Source organism: Vanessa atalanta, chromosome 20, assembly GCF_905147765.1.
Source record: "Vanessa atalanta chromosome 20, ilVanAtal1.2, whole genome shotgun sequence".
NCBI lineage: Eukaryota > Metazoa > Arthropoda > Insecta > Lepidoptera > Nymphalidae > Vanessa > Vanessa atalanta.
In genome coordinates this window covers 8613398-8632890 of record NC_061890.1, presented here as the reverse complement: position 1 = coordinate 8632890, position 19493 = coordinate 8613398, and the positions used below count along the sequence as shown (strand labels likewise).

The 19493-nt window shown below is 37.6% G+C and overlaps 1 protein-coding gene across 3 annotated transcripts in view; it reads right to left on the bottom strand.

Moving 5' to 3' along the window:
* The window catches only part of LOC125071690 (ubiquitin carboxyl-terminal hydrolase 32), a 33417-nt gene that overhangs the window by 6212 nt on the left and 7712 nt on the right, over window positions 1-19493 (bottom strand). For 2 of the 3 annotated variants that reach the window (XM_047682026.1, XM_047682028.1), the window contains exons 4-15: window positions 16214-16442; window positions 3860-4143; window positions 2937-3093; window positions 2516-2698; window positions 2138-2439; window positions 1984-2068; window positions 1727-1848; window positions 1212-1414; window positions 1008-1143; window positions 767-892; window positions 404-622; window positions 131-320 (exon numbers count right to left, since the gene is read on the bottom strand). In XM_047682026.1, the coding sequence (XP_047537982.1) occupies window positions 131-320; window positions 404-622; window positions 767-892; window positions 1008-1143; window positions 1212-1414; window positions 1727-1848; window positions 1984-2068; window positions 2138-2439; window positions 2516-2698; window positions 2937-3093; window positions 3860-4143; window positions 16214-16442 (2236 nt within the window). The remainder of the gene's footprint in view (window positions 1-130; window positions 321-403; window positions 623-766; window positions 893-1007; window positions 1144-1211; window positions 1415-1726; window positions 1849-1983; window positions 2069-2137; window positions 2440-2515; window positions 2699-2936; window positions 3094-3859; window positions 4144-16213; window positions 16443-19493) is intronic. The other variant, XM_047682027.1, reaches the window with a different exon arrangement.

The following is a 19493-nucleotide window of genomic DNA, read 5'->3' as shown; positions in this document are numbered from 1 at the left end:
AAGAATATTTATTTTTGTGTTTATTCTTTAATCTAAAAGTTGTCTATGGATCATTGTAACCCAGTGGAGTCGGAACAAGTAGCTCGGATATAATATTTAAGACGTTAAGCTCATCTATCGAAGCGAATACCTCTGACGGTGACTCGCACGTAGGACTCCATGGGGAGCGGCAGGCTGAGCATGTTGAAGGTGTCAAAGCGCACGGACTCGTGTCCGCACGCACTGCAGCGCACCTTGGACTTGAGCTGTCCGTAAAACAGCTCCGTCATGATGGACTGGTTGCGCTCCGTGAATGCCGCCCACGCCTCCGCCGCCAGGACCTGTCCCGCGGACGAGACGACTACTAATATTTCATGGAACTTTGAGGGACGTACACTGCATGAGTATCGCAATGTGGGGTCACCTGGTCGGGGCGGGTGTCGCAGTCGGGCGCGGGCGCGGGCGGAGGGCGCGGCGCGGGGGGCGCGGCGGCGCGGTTGAGGTCCTCGTGCAGCGCGTCCAGCAACCACGCCAGCAGCTCCTGCGCGTCGTGCTGGCCGCCGCCTGCCAGCGCGCGCGCGTGCCGCGACACGCACCAACGCACGCGCAGCGGCGCCACCGAGCGCGCGCTGCACGACCACACCTGCAACCGCGGCCCTCTGCTGTTATCTCGCTGGACGCGTGGGGTTGAGAGAGACGGACCGCTCCGTTTGCGATTTGTTTATTTTCATATTAGCCCTATGCGAAGATTTGAAATCTTCGGGTATATTAACTCGTCAAACGTTACCTCCTTGCAAAGTTCGCCGAAGCGCATGGCGAGCATGCCCTTAGTTCCGAGCGGGTTGGTCGTGTTCACCTCGTACAGGTGCATGCCAGAGTTGAAGTACTGCGTTAGCGGACTAGTGTTCCAGACCTGGAAGAGGATCGCCAGACATATAAATATCGTTATCATATATAGAAAATTCTACATTTAGTTTTACTATGTCAACAGATTGACGAGTATTTCCGAACGAGTGTCGTGTACTCACGCTCTGCAGCGCCGCGTTCATGTAGCAGGTGTTGCCCAGGTTGTGCAGGCCCGTGGCGCCCGCCATCTGCGGCGCCGTGAGCGTCTCGCGCCGCTCCACCCAGCGCGCCGCGCCCACGCCGCCCACCGCGCCGGCGCTGCGACACGAGCACACGGGTTACGGCCGCGTCGCGCGGGATCTCACATCATACTAGCGCGTGTGTACCCGAGGGCGCCGATCTCCTCGGGCCAGGTGAGGTCCGCGTTGCGCAGCTCGAGCAGCAGGCGGGCGCGCTCGTCGAGGCGCAGCGCGGCGAGCGAGGGCCGCTCGTCGTCCAGCAGCAGCGCGGCGCCGCCGGCCGCGCCCAGCGCCCACAGCCGCACGTCCTCGCGCGCCAGCCCCAGCGCGCCGCACAGGAACTCCGTCACCTTGGGGATCGCGGAGCATATTTTATACGATTGTAGCTCCGACTGTTCGACGATGCTCTCAATAAAAATAACAAAGAAAAAACCGGGCAAGTGCAAGTCGGACTCAGACACTGAGGATTCCGTACTACCACCATTTAATTGCTTTGAAATTATATCAACTTTAACTTGATACCTAATACGCGTTCTTGAGAAAAAGGGTCTTAACGACACACAGACGGACAACTAAGTGATCGTAGAAGTGTTCCCATTTTCCTTTCGAAGTACGGAACTCTAAAATAAATGCATGTTTCTTAATTTTTTTGTTTTTCTCACCTGCTTGACGGTGGCGAGTCTCGAAAAGGCCGCCGTGTACGCGAGCTGACGCTCGGGCGGCGCAGGCGCATACAGTGCGCTTGGGCTCGTACCTGTACCCAGAGCGCTCAGCGGACTATTTCCTGCATAAAGGTTTTTAATATGACTAATGTGTATATTCTTTACGCAACTATATTAGAATCTTCGTTGCAGCTGAATACTGAACATAAGCAATGGTAGTCAATAGCACATCACAATGAATATAATCAAAATCTCACTCTGTGTGCTGGGAACGTGACGGAGGATCTTCAGCTGCAAAGGGTAGAGCTCCAGCTCCACGTCCGAATTCGGCGGCCTTATGACCTGCGGGCGAGAGAGTCGTCAGTATGGGCGCACGTGCGCACGCTGGGGCCGCGCGAGCGAGGGCCCTACCTGTCGCGGCAGCGGATCGGGCGCGCCGTACCACAGCGCCAGCGCGCGCCACAGCGCGTCGGGCACGAGCTCGAAGTCGCGGTGCTGCGCCAGCGTGGCGTCGCGCCGCAGGTGGCCGCCCTCGCCCGTGAGCGTGCGCACGGCGCCTCCGCCCGCCGCCGGCGGCGCCAGCAGGCGCGAGTTGTCGACGGGCCCGGGGTGCGGCGGCGCCCTCGCTCCCGCGCCCGCGCTGACGCCGCTGCTGCCGCCCGCGCTGCCCAGCGACACGCTCTCGGCGCGCCACAGGAGTGAACCCATGGACTCTGCCGTGTAAATTTTACTGTAATTATTCTCTTCGGCTCGACTGAAGTATGTATAGAACGAAGGCGCGGCTCTCACCGGTGGAGTTAGTGGTGAAGCTGTCGTCGCACACGAGCTCGTCGAGGCGCGGTGCGCGGCAGCAGGAGTGGGGCGGGGCCGACGCGTACAGCAGCCAGGCGCTCCACCAGTCGGCCGCCACCAGGTACCAAAACTGTCCAACGGCCAGCCCGCGACAAGTCTCGCGTCGTAACCAACTCAGCACTGGCAAGAAACAGACGGCTTATTTTGGTATCCTAAACTTGGGACCGGAACCCATTTGGTTTTGTCGTAAGTCCTAGCCTGCCGCTATTAACTTTTTTGTGGTAATACTTGATACATCTTTTATTGAAACTACCCTGTCTGTGAACACAGAAACCTGAAATCTGATCAGACTAATTACTGTAATATAAATTATCGTGAATAATTGTGTGTAGTGTAGTTGTGTATAGTGATAACTCACCGACATCTCGCTCGCGATGTCTGCACTGCGGCCGTAGGCCGAGCACCACGTGACACACGTCGAACAACAGCTCGAGGAAGGGCGCCACCAGCGACTCCGCGCTCTCCACCGCCCAGATGAGGAACTCCTCGGCACGCAGGGCACGCTCCGTCGGTACCTTGTACGAAACTCTTTATTTAAAATCGTACGCATATAGTATAACTACGTCCGCAAGAGGATGTTATTATACCTTATGAGTGCGTATTTTTTTAAAGTCGACGGATCACCGCAATTTAAAATATAAATAGTGATATGTTTTGTTACCCAGTCAGATCTTATATCTTCTTCGCTTGGTTCCCTTACTTACTTCCCTGCTTCCCTGAGTTAAAAATTTATCAATACACCTCAAATCTAAACTTATGATCAGCGTGCGGGGCCACTCGAAAACTTAACTTTCCTAAGCTATCGCGGTAGATTAATTTCAGTTTTCAGCTGATTTAAGATCGGTTCTGTACCTGATTCATTGAGTATTATTATTATTGTTCGACAGCTAACATTTGTCGGACTTGGTGGAGCTTAGTCCATAGCTTAGAAGAAGTTAAAATAAGTGCTCACTATAAATCGATTGTCCCTCGATATTTTTCCTCCTTTAGATTATTTCAAAGTCACGTATATTCATTGCTCAAAATGACATATTAGGAAACTCTCATTGTTTAAGTCACTTGATTTATGATGAAGAGTAACCCAAATTATATCAAATTTAGATACAGATTGAGAGAATTTAAGTAATAAAACAAAAATACCAACATTATTACTTTTATGCAAATACTTAAGCACTTAAACAATATTTACTTCACCGATCAATGAGTCACACATACACAAACTAAAATAATATTTGCTAAGGCGATGGACTGCAAATAAATGAAATGACGTAGAAAACTTACCTCACTTAACATCACGATGTCTTCGCCACCCGTTGGTCCGAGATGAAACACAGGCTTACCGCCTTCGTCGGGCACCACGACCAGCTTGTCCCTGAGGTTCAGCAAGATGACATCTGGATCGAAACCTTTGTCGGTATCGGGCTCGGCGTCGGAGGGCGTGGAGGATCGCGAGCCCTGGTTCTTTATGGCCTCGTTGGCGACTGTGCAGAGTATGTCCACCATATCGTTTAGCTCCTTCTTGTTCAGGATCCCATCTCTATCCATGTCGAAAATCTTGAAACAGACTGTAAAGAAGGAAGGCGAATAGTCATAATACAAATAGATTAAATTTAAATTTTAAAATTAAAAAATCTAGTGGTTTTATGTTTTTGTAAATGGCGATTAGCGCGTATTTTAAAGAAAAATAACCTCTGATTGTATCCCAGGTGATTTGATTATAAAATATACTTTAATCTAGAAGAATTTTACAAGCACTTTTGAAACGACATTTTACAGAACTGTAATCTACCACCGATTTGGAATATACATTCTGACGAAAATTATCAGCAAGAAGTTCAGTAGTTACTTTTGACCAATTGGGATAGAATTCATTTCATAAAATGCAACAATTTATCTCAAACGAAGTTAATCAATACCAAATGTCCATAAATAATGCACCATTTTATCGTTTTCCCGATAGTGCCTGGTAGCCAAACCAATTATTAAACACGGATTTAGAATATACAATGAACTGTATCTCGGAGTTTGTGAGACACTTATTAATAAAAACTGATTACTATGATCCTGTGCGTTTGTTGCGTGGAATTAGAACGAGCACAACACCACGTTACCTAGTGTATCCTACTGTTGAGCACACATCCTATATTGTTGTAAGAATAGGGATTTTGGAATTTAATGCATGTCTCATCTCTATTTTAGGTTAGTCGAGACGTATTCCGTCTAGGATATGTGTAAAATGACCACTTTACTTTACTTTATTTGAGTTTCATTAAACCTTTTTCAATTTGTAATCGTTATTGAAATAAACTAAAATATATATAAGTTAATTCACATAAGTATCATAGCATACGCTCTCCGCTTAAAATGGTTTCAAAAACTATAACAAATAATATAAATAAATAAGCGTGTCGTGTAATAAAAGTGACCTCTGAATTTTTTCCTTTCTTTTCCTAAAATATATATTACAAGGTTTCTTTAAAAACATCGAGTTATTTTTATTATTATTTTTTAAATTATAGTAGCAATACCCCAGCCTAATACATGAGCCTAAAGTTGGTGCTAGGAATCGGGAAAACAGTAGCCAAAGGGTTCAGGAAGGAACCTGCGATTTTTTAAATCGTTTGAGTTATTGACGCTTTTAGTTTTGCAACATATCTTGAATATTTGTAACAGATATACATAATTGATGCCCGTAAATCGCGATTCAATCCCTCTTTTACTTAATAAATCAGTACGGGACGAGACGATACCCAGAACAGATATGTATCATATTTTTTACAATGGTAAAGAAAAGTAAGGTGTGATCTCTTGTCTACTGACTGTAAGTAACGCCCAATCAATGAGAGCAAGGTGAACAATGTATGTCTACTACGATTACTTTTAAATACACTAATTTCGCATATAAGAAAGTTTGTTACGTAACGCGATTCTGAACTTGTACTAGTCTTTGGTTAAGGTCCTTGTGATCAACTATTTCATAACCATTTTGAATTCTGGGTTTTTGAAATTTCTTTACTATGAACCCAACAATATGCCTTTTTACATACATATGCTATTAATTTTATAAATAGATTATAATAAAATATATTAATAACTCCGATATAAATGGAATTCATGGATTAAATCGAGTAAAATTGGTAAAATATCAAAAAATATATACAATGAATGGGTAAATCCGATATTCATACATAAAGTATTAGTTTATCAAATAAAATACCTATTACCTACGTTTTTTCTAATAAATCGTGTTAATAGCTTTATCATTGTCATATTGTATATTTTATCTGTGATTATTAAACGCGTTAAAGAGGTAAAATGATATTTTTTTAACATTCTTAATTCAAACTTAACAGTTATGTTCAAATGAACAGTTACCGAAACAAGCGTAAACGGACAGGGCCGGATATCCGTTGTTTTTGTCGCTAGTATAATCTATATTATGCAAATATAATGAATTAATTACTATGTCAATGGGAAATGATCGATCAATTTTATTGGTCGCTTAATAGACGACGAAAATGGATATGAACTTTACTAATTGAATAAATATGAATTAAATGTTCTCTAAACAATGAATCTTATAAAATTTTGCCATCTAATGATCATGGATAGTTCGTTAAATACTCCAAAAAATGGCAACTTTAGTTTAATTAATTGATTTCCTCGTGAGTCAGATTGTGGACTCTGGTACGGGTTCTAAGACTAAAACATGAAGTTTGAGAGCAATAAAAAAGGAAACTCAAGATTTTAAATGGTTTCACCATGTATCAAATTAATGTATGAAATATTTACTATTTTTTTATTATCCGGAGATTCACATGATTACACCGTTGTGCAAAATGACAATAAACCTATTAACAATAATTCCCAAACATCAACGAATATTCCACTAGTGCGTGTACATAGTGGCCACGCTGCACGCATTTGTGCGTAAAACACTATGACGTTTGACGAGAATCAAGCGTAGTTATCACGAAAACCATGTTTATGAACTTGACTTGTTTATTTTAGTACTTTTGTAGTGCACACTATCTACATAAATAATCTAAGATATAAAACTATGATAAAAACCTCGGAATTAGTATGATATTTAGATTTCCATACATAATATATAAATTGAATTATAATAATAAATATAGTTGAATATGAAATTAATAATAATGTCATTTGTGAAAAGAGCAACGTTGAGAATCTGATTTTCTTGCCTGAATGTTCTTCTCGGATGAATCTACATTCCGAATCAACTAAAGCTTCAAATTCAATTTAAACTGACAATAGGTACCTACTTGAATTAACTACATTAAAACCTCTTTTTAAAATCTTGAGAAAATGATCGTCGTCGAGAGACCAATGAATTATTTTATAAATGGTTTTTTTTTTTTCTTTATCGCGATAACATAATCAATGTCACAGCGTCAAATAAATAATAATAAATACGTGTGACACATCGTCCTCGTTAGAATATTATAATCGACAATCGTCACTATCTGTGGATTAATTTACGTCGTATTGAATTGGGAGCAGATATAGCTCAGATAAGTTATCAAACTTGCGTACTTTGAGATATATTTTGCAAAATAATCATTATTGAATTGTTTGTTTTAAGCAAATTTTTACTCATAGTCTTTATACTACTACTATGTTAGGTGGAATGGGGTTTGTGCAAGCCCATCTGAGTAGGCGTACGCAACAGTAGAGTACACGACCATCACACTCCTTTTGGAAAAGGATAATTAATATATCTTATAATTCCAATATCTATGTGCAGTGGTGACCACTTACTATCAGTTGAACATTTGCCAGTCTACCTATGATAGAATCAAATGATTTAATATAATAAACATTTATGATCTATGAGTAGTTTCTACTCTGTATTATAGATTGTACGTTTAATCTGTGCATGGTATACTTCTGTTGATATTGTCAATCAGTCGACATGAATATTTTATCTACAGTCTGAAGATTTAAATCGACCTAATATTTGTACCGAACGATACATACACTTTGAGCTCGAATAGGGAAATTTACTTTTACTGAGCTACCGATGTCCGATGTGTGATTTGATTTGATTAATATAGATTGATACGGCCCTTTACAGCATGTAATTTTAAATGGACATTTTCGAAGATATTACAGATTTAAAATGCAGGGTCATCTCAGTTTGTATTGTCTAATCCCATTAAAAACATAAATGTAAAAATGAGAGCCAAGTTAAATATTATGATATATACCTTGGTTGTTGTCTTCAACGACAAAAGAAGTGAGATCTAAATATGTGCCAAGTTAAATAGTCCTTTCTGAAATTTATTTATAACTACATAAAATATCATTTCTTCTTATAACTTGGGATAATATATTGTTGCCTAAGGTCTGACTTGGTTAGTTCTCATATACGAATTATATTATAGCTTTCGTAAGTTCTAAGCCTGTTACAAATGAATTATAAACACAAATTAAGCACGCAAATATTCAATGGTACTTGTCTGGATATGAACTCGCAATATCTGGTTAAGATTCATGTTTTCTAGTGACTGGACCATCGTTGCTCTTAATGTATGTTAATACTAACTAAGCAATACTGAGCTATCCTTCATTCTTCTTAGATGTTCTGAGTTATAATTTGTATGTATGTATTCTAAACACAAACTACAATTTGTGTTTATAAACATATAAGAACTAGCCAAGTCAGACCTTAGGCAACAATATATTATCCCAAGTTATAAGAAGAAATGATATTTTATGTAGTTATAAATAAATTTCAGAAAGGACTATTTAACTTGGCACATATTTAGATCTCACTTCTTTTGTCGTTGAAGACAACAACCAAGGTATATATCATAATATTTAACTTGGCTCTCATTTTTACATTTATGTTTTTGATGGGATATCACTACTTTTTGTATATAAATTATTAGTAGGTACTTATTAATAACAAAATGAATACCAAATGGTTTTTGTTAAACTATTCTGTTTTCCTAAGTTTACGGGGTATAATTGTCTTTTTTTTTATACGTTCTTATTTTTCTTGTAGGTACCTCTCAAATGTTCGAGTGAATGGCACATTCAGTGTCCGGTTATTTTTTTACGCGTTTTCTGTTTATACCTAATTTGGCCAAGTCGGGTGGTATAACGTGCGCAGACGGTTGTACTCTACAATACTACAATACTCTTCTGTCTTGATTTAACTTGGACCTAAATTTATAAGACGTACTCCATCTAAGGTTTTAACTCTGGAGAGGCTAACGTAAGCCTGCTTTTTACTTAATATAGAGGAGCCTATGTCGAATAGAGCACCGTCAAGGCGAAGGCCTTGTGATTTGTGTATAGTAGTAGAATATGATAAGCAAATTGAGAATTGTTTCCTTTGAACATATATGTACATTACTTAATATCTGTAACATGGTTTGGACTTCTAGTTCGCAAATTAAATTATGTTTAAATTGAATTGTTATTTTACATGTGCTATTGCTGTTGTCGACGTTCCCAATGTCCTTCTCTATTTTTCCATTGGACCCATTCACAAGTTCTTTGCTGACATCAGCATGCTTGCTCGATACTGTTCTTCCAAGCAATAAGGATCCCCGTTTATAGCGCTTGAGTACAAACTTAAATCATTACAGTTACGATATACATACTCTACTACAGTCTCACGAAACCTATTTTATTGTTGTATAATAGTATACTCAAACAAAAAATATGCAGTCGAATAGACTAGGCAGCTTCCATCGGAAGGCATTGAAATAATTTTTATGAGCGCGGTTGCCACTCGCTCAGACACGTCCGCGTTAAGGTTTAATCGCAACGCTCCTATCCCGTTGCTCCAGCGTCGCGTCGCGCGCTGTGTACCGAAATGCCTATTATTATTATTTTTTTAAGTATAATGATTTTGCACCATTGATGTGCGCTAAATGCTAGTTAATAACGTAATAAATACGAAAGTCGGCTATACTCATAAGTAATAAAACGGAAATATTTGGATTTAAAAAACTTAAGGGTGGTATTCAACTTGTTATATATTCACGTGAAGACCTTAAAATCCACATTAAGACCGGCTGTCATAAGTTTTGATTGCTGGTTCTTACATCATTTTTTTTATTACAGTAATTACAGGAACTAAGTATATGTATAAGTGTTCCTAATAGACCCAATAAAATGAAAAATTATAATAAAATGATAAAAAATTACCAGTTTCAGATTTTTCCCTTTATATTGGCCTAATTATCTACCTGCATGCCAAATTTCAACTTTCTAGGTCACCTGGAAGTAGGATATAGTTTTGATCTATAGGTCAGTCAGTGATAAAAATGACGATTTTTAGACGTTAATATCTAAATAACCATTTGAGATGCGTTTATGAAATTTGGAACACATATGTATCACGCGAGTCTCAATATATGAGCCAAATTTGACACATTTATGTCAAATAGTTTTTGAGATATGAGGAGGTCAAAAGTGACTCTAAATGGTTCGTGTAATATTACACACGGTGCTGCTCGCCAGTTCTGTTACTAGAACTTGGCTGACACGCTACCGCGTGTCTAGATGACAAAGAGTCTGTTAACGTTGTATATAAAGACATTCTACAGAATGTAGAATAAGCAATACTAATTCTATATATGTATATATAGAATTAGTATTGCACCCTTGCCAAGACGGGGATGGTCCTAGCGACCCGATATATGATAAAAATTTAATCAGTTACCAAGTAACCTACTATAAGTATATTGCATAAGTTAGTATAAATAACTTCTCAACGATTAAAAACCATAATTCGCAGAATGAAAATCGATATTACCAAAACTGCCTGGGATACAATCAAAGGTTACTTTTTTTATATACTCGCCAATCGTCCGTTAAAACGTAGGGTTGTCAGCTACAAAAGCATTTCGTACGGGCGTAATAGTACATGGAGCACCTGATGGTACGTGACCACCGTGCACCGTCTGTAAACATTTGACGAAAGGAATATTAACCATTCCTTACATTTTTTTTACTACCATTTTTTGGAACTACGATGTTATCTCGATTGTGCTTGTATGGTTGCTCATTCGCCTTCCAACCCGAAATTGTAGTGTAAAAATGTATTGCTGTTTGTTGTTAGGATACCTGATGAAGTAGTCTGGTTCGAATTTTGTGAAACATGCTAATTACCGATAATTTGATTTAAAAAAATATATATATATATATATATTAATCCAAAATACATTGGTAAAGAGGGCATATTATTCGATACAAGATTATATTGATGATAAAAAATCGTGCTTGTTGACTTCCAGGCAGGAGACATAACATACATATATAATTATATTTAACATGACTGTATTTTTAGATGTTGAAAAAACTACTGAGTTTCTTGCCGTTTCTTCTCGGTAGAATCTACATTCCGAACCGGAGGTAGCTTTACTTTAAATAGTTTGTTAAATGACGATTCAAAATTGTTTGTAAAAGCCTACATGAATAAAGTATATTTAGATTTTAATTTTTGATTTTGACAGCGCAGTGAAAAAAATAAATCAATTTAATCGGATACTGTTTGCAACCCTGTTGAATAAACATCTCCGCAAATAAGATATGATTAGCTACATACATAATAATACATTGTGCAAACTTAGCTTATGGTTATAAATATCGCAAACTTGGCAGATATTTCATTAACTTTATGGTGGTAATATGTGGTATATATAGTATATATATAGTGGTGGTATTTTTTTATGGGCAAATGTTGGGCCACTTGGTGCTAAGTAGTAACCAATGCTCATATACATAAGCGCTGTATGTAATTTTAACCATTTCTTACATAATCAACGACCTTGGGAACTGAGATATATCGTCCCTTGTTCCTATAGTTACACCACTAGCTCATTTATCTTTCAAACCCGATTATAAAAATACTAAGTATTTCTATTTTAAGCAACTTCAAAATGGAAGTCGTTGTATTACATTACATTAACAGCCTGTATATATCCCACTGCTGGGCTAAGGCCTCCTCTCTCTTTGAGGAGAAGGTATGAAGCATATTCCCCCACGCTGCTCCAATGCGGGTTGGTGGAATACACATGTGGCAGAATTTCGTTGAAATTAGACATGTGCAGGTTTCCTCACGATGTTTTTCCTTCACCGCCGAGCACGAGATGAATTATAAACACAAATTAAGCACATGAAAATTCAGTGGTGCTTGCCTGGATTTGAACCCGTCGTCGTTGTATGTTTCACAGTAGTACTTCTGAATACATGCGTATTCGCTGATTACCCGTAAGATAAACGGCTAGACAAATTTTGATGATTCAAACGTCATTCTATTGAGGAATTCAGAGGACATACAACGCAGTATTTCGAAAAGTGACACAATAAATCCTTAGAGTAATTTCTTCATTATATAAAATTCACTTAATGACGTCGATATTAATTAAACAATAATCAACAACAACAAAAAAAGATAATTTATCATTACTACAAAACTGCACGAAATCGGAATTTCATTGATTTTTTTTTTGTATTCAATAAAACTTTGTAATTTCCGCTTATAAACAACATATAACTACGTCACAATAGATTATTCTAGAAGTATACTGAAGTGCATTGTTTCGTGAACATTACTCGGAATCACGAGTAAATGATGTATCTCGCAGACTCCCGTATCTTAACAGAGAATAGATTAGCTCATAATTAAGGATATCTTAACGATGTATTGTTTTTAAACATTCTGAAGTTTCTGTTTATTTTAAATATACATATTTTTAAGTTTAAAAATAAGAATGCATTGGTTAGTAGTACCTATACTGATTAGACTCAACTTGAAGTCATTAAAAAGTTTTGGGTATTTCCGTCGAGAATTCCTTAGTAACTTTTTTTTAGATTTATAATAGATAGGTGGACATTGAACATGGGCCATTTGATGGGGAATGGTCACCACCATCCATAGACAATGGTACTGTACGAAATGTTAATCATTCCTTACTTCGCTAATGCGCCACCAGCGTTGAGAACTAAGACATTATGTCCTTTGTACTAGGAATGGGCGATATCCGATTTTTGTGACATCGGTTGTGTAACGGATATTTGGATTACATATCGGTGTTGACATCCGATTTCAGATGTCGCCCTGTCTTTGTTTAACTTAAGATTGTACGATATGTGAGAAAGAGATGAAACGGATGTAATATCGAAATCGGTTTAACTTTCGCTTCATCTCTTTCTCGCTTATGGTTTACTGTAAAGTTAAAGAGAGATAGGGCGAATATTTCATGTGTTTAATGTTATCGTACTTTGAATGCTTTGACGTACCAAAACGGTATACATAGTTTTTTAGATGCGGTGAAAACGATTACTCGTCATGATCGATGACATTTGATGTTCCGACGACATCCGATTTTAGATTAGTTTCGATATATCGGACACATATACATTGTACTTCAGTCACTCTTTCAATTGGAACATAATAATACTGAATATATATATTTTTTTATATTGGACAACATCACAAACATTACTCTGATCCCAATGTAAGTAGCTAAAGCACTTGTGTTATGGAAAATCAGAAGTAACGACGGTACCACATACACCCAGACCCAAGACAATATAGAAAACTAATTAACTTTTTCTACATCGACTCGGTCGGGAATCGAACCCGGGACCTCGGAGTGGCGTACCCATTAAAACCGGTGTACACACTACTCGACCACGGAGGTCGTCAAATATTGCCACTGCCCAAAGGGGCTTGCGAGCCCTATCACCAAGTAAAAGCTGCCTGAAGTCAGTAAATGATCAGTGTTATCATTGCCTTACTTCGTACTCTAATTTGAGCTGAAGATTGCCGTGCAGTGGGGGCGTTTACTTATCAGTTATTCCATCGGCGATTAACTAAACGTACACTAATATAATGAAGAGATAACATTTGTTTGTTTGTCCGGAACTAATGATCCAATTCTAAAATCGATTTCACCATAAAGATACATTATTCTTGAATGATATCGTTTATAAAATATATTTATATCATACCATTTTTATTAAGGAGTTTAAGGCAAAGGTCCCGAACATTTTCGAGAGGCAATACCAGCTTTGGCAAAAAAAAACATCCATATTATACCAAGGATATTGTTAATTTTTTTGTTTTTTTGTTTGGTCCCTCGACACGATACCCGCCTGATGATTTTTTTGGGACAACCTGTACATACAAAACCCGTTTATACAAGCTTATTGATTATTCAGACCAATAGTGGATTTCACGATAGCGCCCAAAGGCATTTGTGACATACTAATTAACTCAAAAAAAAATTCAAAATTATAAAATTGTAGTCCGTACTATCCTCACTTAGTCTTCGTAAAGATCGAAGAAGTCAATTGCAAAGATATATTTTTTATAGTATAGGCAGGCAGACGGGCAAGACCACTTACCATCAAGTGGGCTACTTGATGGTAAGTGGTCACCACCGCCTATAACCATTAACTAAGTAAGAAATATTAAACAATCCTCGCATAGCCAAGGCGCCGCCGCCCAACCTTACATCTAACACAAGAATGCTAAGTATCGCTGTTTGGCGGAAGAATATCTGATGCTGGTACCAGCCTAGACAAAGCCCTATCACCAAGTATGTACGATTGTACTCCTCACGAAGTGGGACAACCAAATGTAATATTTATTTAATAGGGTCCGACCGTATCAGTGAGGACGATCAGATAAAATATTAGAAAGAATAGCTTATCTCCCGATATTGTATCTCGGAGTCTGTTGACGTCATCACTAATATCAAATTCAAGAAAAGTCGCTAACGTTGAGTTTTATTACTGAGAGTTCATTGAATACATTGATCATGGAATAATACGTAAGACTTTACGATATAATTATGCTCTTTTATAAAACTAACTAGCGACCCGCTCCGGCTTCGCATGGATTCAATGAGGATATACGACAGAATGTCTCAAGCGTTCCCAGTTTTTCAGTTATTAGACTATACAAACCGCTATGTCCCTGCGTTTTAAATCTGTAATATCTTCGAAAATATTCATTTAAATTGCACGCTGTAAAGGGCCATATTGATCTATATTAAATGCACAATGTATTTAAGGTACTTCATTGGATAAGGATTGGCTGTATTGCTTTAAACCGCTTCGAAAATAAGCCATTATTTCTCCTAAAAAGTAAGGGATAAAAAATGGTTGTTGTGGGCCATCCCTAAGAGACATATACCACCACGGAGTTTTTTGAAGACCTTTTTTAGGTGTTAAATACTGTATAACATTATTTTGATCTATCTCGTAGTGTTCAACCAACATTTGCAATACAAAAATTGTATTTAATTACGACATCACTTCAGAAACCTCTAAAATTACCAGTGTTTCTCTACTATATTGTGCATGTATTAAACATTCCTCTTGATCAATTTATCTATTAAGAAAAACCGCATCATAATCCGTCGTGTAATTTTAAAGATCTAAGCATACACAGGGACAGACAGCGGTAAGCGACTTTATTTTATACTATGTAATGATAATGATGATCGAAATGGTCAATGGTCGAAGTGCGAGGTAATCAATATTAAAAACAAGAGTAAAACATGTATAAATTCTCGCAGTTTTTTTGTTGAAAACATTAAAGGTGCGAGTTTTACGAATTTACTCGTATACCGTTAAGTAAATTTTACTTTTAAAATTGTCAAAATATCCTAAAATATTACCCGCGCTCACAGTGAAATACTGGAAACAAGTAATCACGAGCGTTAACGTTATCACTGTCGAATTCTAGTCGATTTTCGAAGTAAAAACAACTCAACTCACAAATTATGATTTCAATTCTGTTACTAAACGGCGCTGATTTTTTTCCATAGAAATCGTAACAAACTTCAACGCGATCGAATAAGTAAAAACACACGCACGAGACACACGGTTTTGTGTTTGCCTATTTGAATATAGATTCGACGATAGTATTTAAATTGACATCATTGGAAACAAAGTCGTCGTCAGAATGATATGATTGCCATTATTATTTTAAATGAACGAAAATTGTCCTTATTACATTTCAAACTCTTGCTTAATTTTTTCCACGCATCTATATCCAACACATCCGCCTTAATAAAACAAATCACAAATATTATTTTTACGAAGTAATATATTAACTATTAACATTACGAGCAGAGCAGAGCAGAACCATCAAATGTCAAACTGTAGGTGTCGTAAAAATGGGCTAAGGGATTTTTACGACCAATCTGCAATAGAGTTCGTAATCCATCAACCTCAGCCACCCGAATAATAACAGAACCCACAAAACCATTCCCAAGGCAGAAATCCGGCATGCAGTTAAATCTACTAGGAATATATATTTACTTAAATATGTGGTTGACAGGCGATACCTACAACTTCCCGCTGTTTTCGAGTCTACGAAAACATATATATACATTTATCATTTTTATTTTTCGAATATCTTCAGACCAGCTAAATAGATTGACTTCAAAATCTATTCAGATCCAAGTCTCGATGAATGCTGCGCAGATCTTATGAAAAAGAACTCTCAGATTCTATGAAGAAGAACGGCAAAGTCCCAAAGAACTTGGAATCAGGGCAGGCATAATACCGTTCACTATTAAAATATAAATAACATAAGAAAATAGTTTCGATGACAAAACTTCAATAAAGACTTACATTTGAGCCTCTCTGTAGTTGGTCCCCTGCAGGCGGCGCTGAGCCCGCAGCACAACTCCTTGAAGTCGATGTGTCCATCTCTGTTCTCGTCGAAGGCGAGGAACGTGCCCTCGAAAGCGGCGCGAGGCAACGGCGGCGTCAGAAGACCGCGCAAGCTGGACGCGTCCAGCTCGCCCGTCGGCGCCGAATTTCGGAGACACCAGAAGCATTTCTCTAGCTCTATTATATCCTGGTAAAGATAAATTTTACAAGCTGATAAGAACTAATGCACGGGTTTTATGAGCTTATTTTGTATTGGGCCGAGGGATTAAATTTACTAATTTATTATTTTTAATAAGGTTATCGGAAGTATTTGAAAGCTCTATAACTTATCGTAAAAAAGTATACATAGTTATCTCTAGCTCTAGATAAAGACTGCAGTCATTTATAATTTTAATATTTTATATCTGATTATCGATTAATTCGAAAGTATAAAAGTTATCCGACTTATTAAATATTCATCCACTATTCAGTTCTATATATAATAATTATTATATATAGAACTGAATAATATAATAATATTCTATATATATAATTTTTAAAATTGTATAATATATTTTAGTTTCAACTTAATTTAAACTTTATTTTACATGTTGACACCATACACTGTGAATGTTATGTACACTTGTAATCGATGTACATATCAGAAGTTGATTTTCTTTTTTTGGATGTTGTGTAAACCATCAATTAATATGTATATTGTTAGTGTACTTATTAAATAAATAAATAAATATATACATAAGATTGTATTATTAACTGCCGTATTGCCTATCGTCAAACATTAGATTAAAATAAGATTTGTTCAAGTACAATTGCAAGATTTCGACCACCTAAACCCATTTTATAAATACTATAATGAGTTTGATTCTTTGTTTGGTACAATCAGATCAATACAGGTGACGTGTACAGAAAAGGACATAAGGTACCTAGCACCTCATATGCTCTCATACGCACGCGAATCCACGGATAAACACGGATAACATTATAACTGGTAAAGTTAAATAAAAGCTAGTTAAAGAAATACTATTCGCCATTGAAAATGTTATAAACTAGTCAAAATTTTTCTTTATCTATGTACATTATAAAATATATCTTTCCACTCACGGAGGCGCGCTCCTCCCTCCACGTCAAATTAATACATTAAAAAAACAACCTAACAAATATAATGTATTTTGTATTGTTTTGCTATCGTTACTAGTCATTTCACGCACACTAACACATATTGCAAGCACAAGCGTCACTCACTAATACTTATGCAAGTCGATATTAAATTAACGTGGAGGGGCGCGTCTTAATGACTAAAAAATACTATTTCAATTTTCAGCCTTTTCTAATCGAAGTAGGAGTACTCAAACTTAAACTCAAATTCCTTTATTCAATAAACAGGCATTACACTTACTAATTGATAGACAAATTAAACACTACCACAGGTTCGGAAAAGGAAACAACCTGACCTGAGAAGAATCGGCGAAAGAAACTCAGCGGGTCTTTTGTTTTTTATCAAACTAATTAAATACATATATTGAATATGAATATAAATAGTCAGGAGGCGATCATTTCATTCCCAAGGTATGCTATCAATCATAAACTCACTAATTGTATAGTAACGAACTTTCGAACACAAGCGTTTTTTAATTTGGCAACAGAAGCATTTTGAACGCTTTCTGGGATCCTGTTGGAGAACCGTATACATTGCCCCCACAAAAGAGTTACTGACTCACATAAATAAAGTTAAACAAACCTTAGATTTACGTATATCATGCGTTTCGTTAATAGCTCAACTATAAAGTCACTACTAAGTCAAAATATATCTTTAATGATAATACATACATCACTATTTCACTTGACTACAATACTTATATCCACTTTATTTTTCCTTCCGATAACTGTTTTGTGAACGTTCAAAACGCTTTTTTTCGTATATCCATAATGAATATCATAGATTAATCAAGCTCTTGACCAATGGTATCGCATAAATTCGCTGTCAAATGTTGTTTATTTGGCTTTTGTCTTGTAGTTGGAAAATACTATATATATAATATATTTAATGAACGTGTGACTAATCCGTCCGTCATTTCGTCATACAATCATTAAGATTATACAATAAAGAGATTAAGGAGTTTACAATTAGTTTGAGGAACTTCATTCAATAACCATGCTCATATAAACTGCCTTGTTTTTCTAGTGGCTAGTTTACAAGGTTGCGGATCTCGAATCTTGCGTCTGTGTTCTCGATCTCAAACTCTACTTTTTGGGTGAAGGAATGGGGTGCATCTGTGTTTGCGCATTTATGCAATATATACTTTTTATGATATATGAGCAAATGGGCCACCTGGTGGTAAATAATGACCACCGCCCATAAATAATCGTGCTGTAAGAAATATTAAACATTCCTTACATCACCAATGCCACCAACCTTGAGAGCTAAGGTTTTATGTCCCTCACTCACCCTTCCAACCGGAACACAACAATCCTAAGCATTGTTGTTTGACGGAATAATATCTGATGAGTGGGTGGTACCTACCCAGATGAGCTTGTACAAAGCCCTACCACCAAGTAATATCTCTTGCTCTGCTAAGGGGGAATATGTTTATATGCATAATCTTACTTGCACACTAATACCAAGACATTCAAACCTATAATCACGGATTTAGATTGGGTTAGATACCGCATGTTCATTAGATAATATTGAAATCCGAGCGTGTCATCTTTTTATACCTACCATGACGACACCACAGCCGTACTTAAGACTAAGTAATTACAGCTATTTGAGCAACAAAATAACTTATCGATGGTATGTAATACCTGAATAACACGAAAACAGTTTTTAACACGAACAAAAACTAAAGTAGTTGAGTGTAAAATTTTTAAACAGCACTTCGGGCACGGTCGGATTGCTCGTAGAATCTAGTCTATTCTAAATCTATGTCTTTAATACATTTCAATATCGGGGAGTAGAGATTCATATACATTCCATACTATTTATCATGTTGTTCTTTATAATTATGTAATATACGTGTCACTGCCAACTGGTTAAATTAGACATTTAATTAACTGCCTAGACACTTAACTAAAGGGCGCCGTTCAACCAGCGTCGTGAATGACACTCAGCCAATTCATATTCCGTTCATAGAAATATGGTAAATTACTTTAGACGTAGAAGACCGACTCTCTAACTCTATTTTGTCTTCTCGGTCTGACCGCTAAACAAAAATTAGTTTTAAAAAAAAACACTATAGTC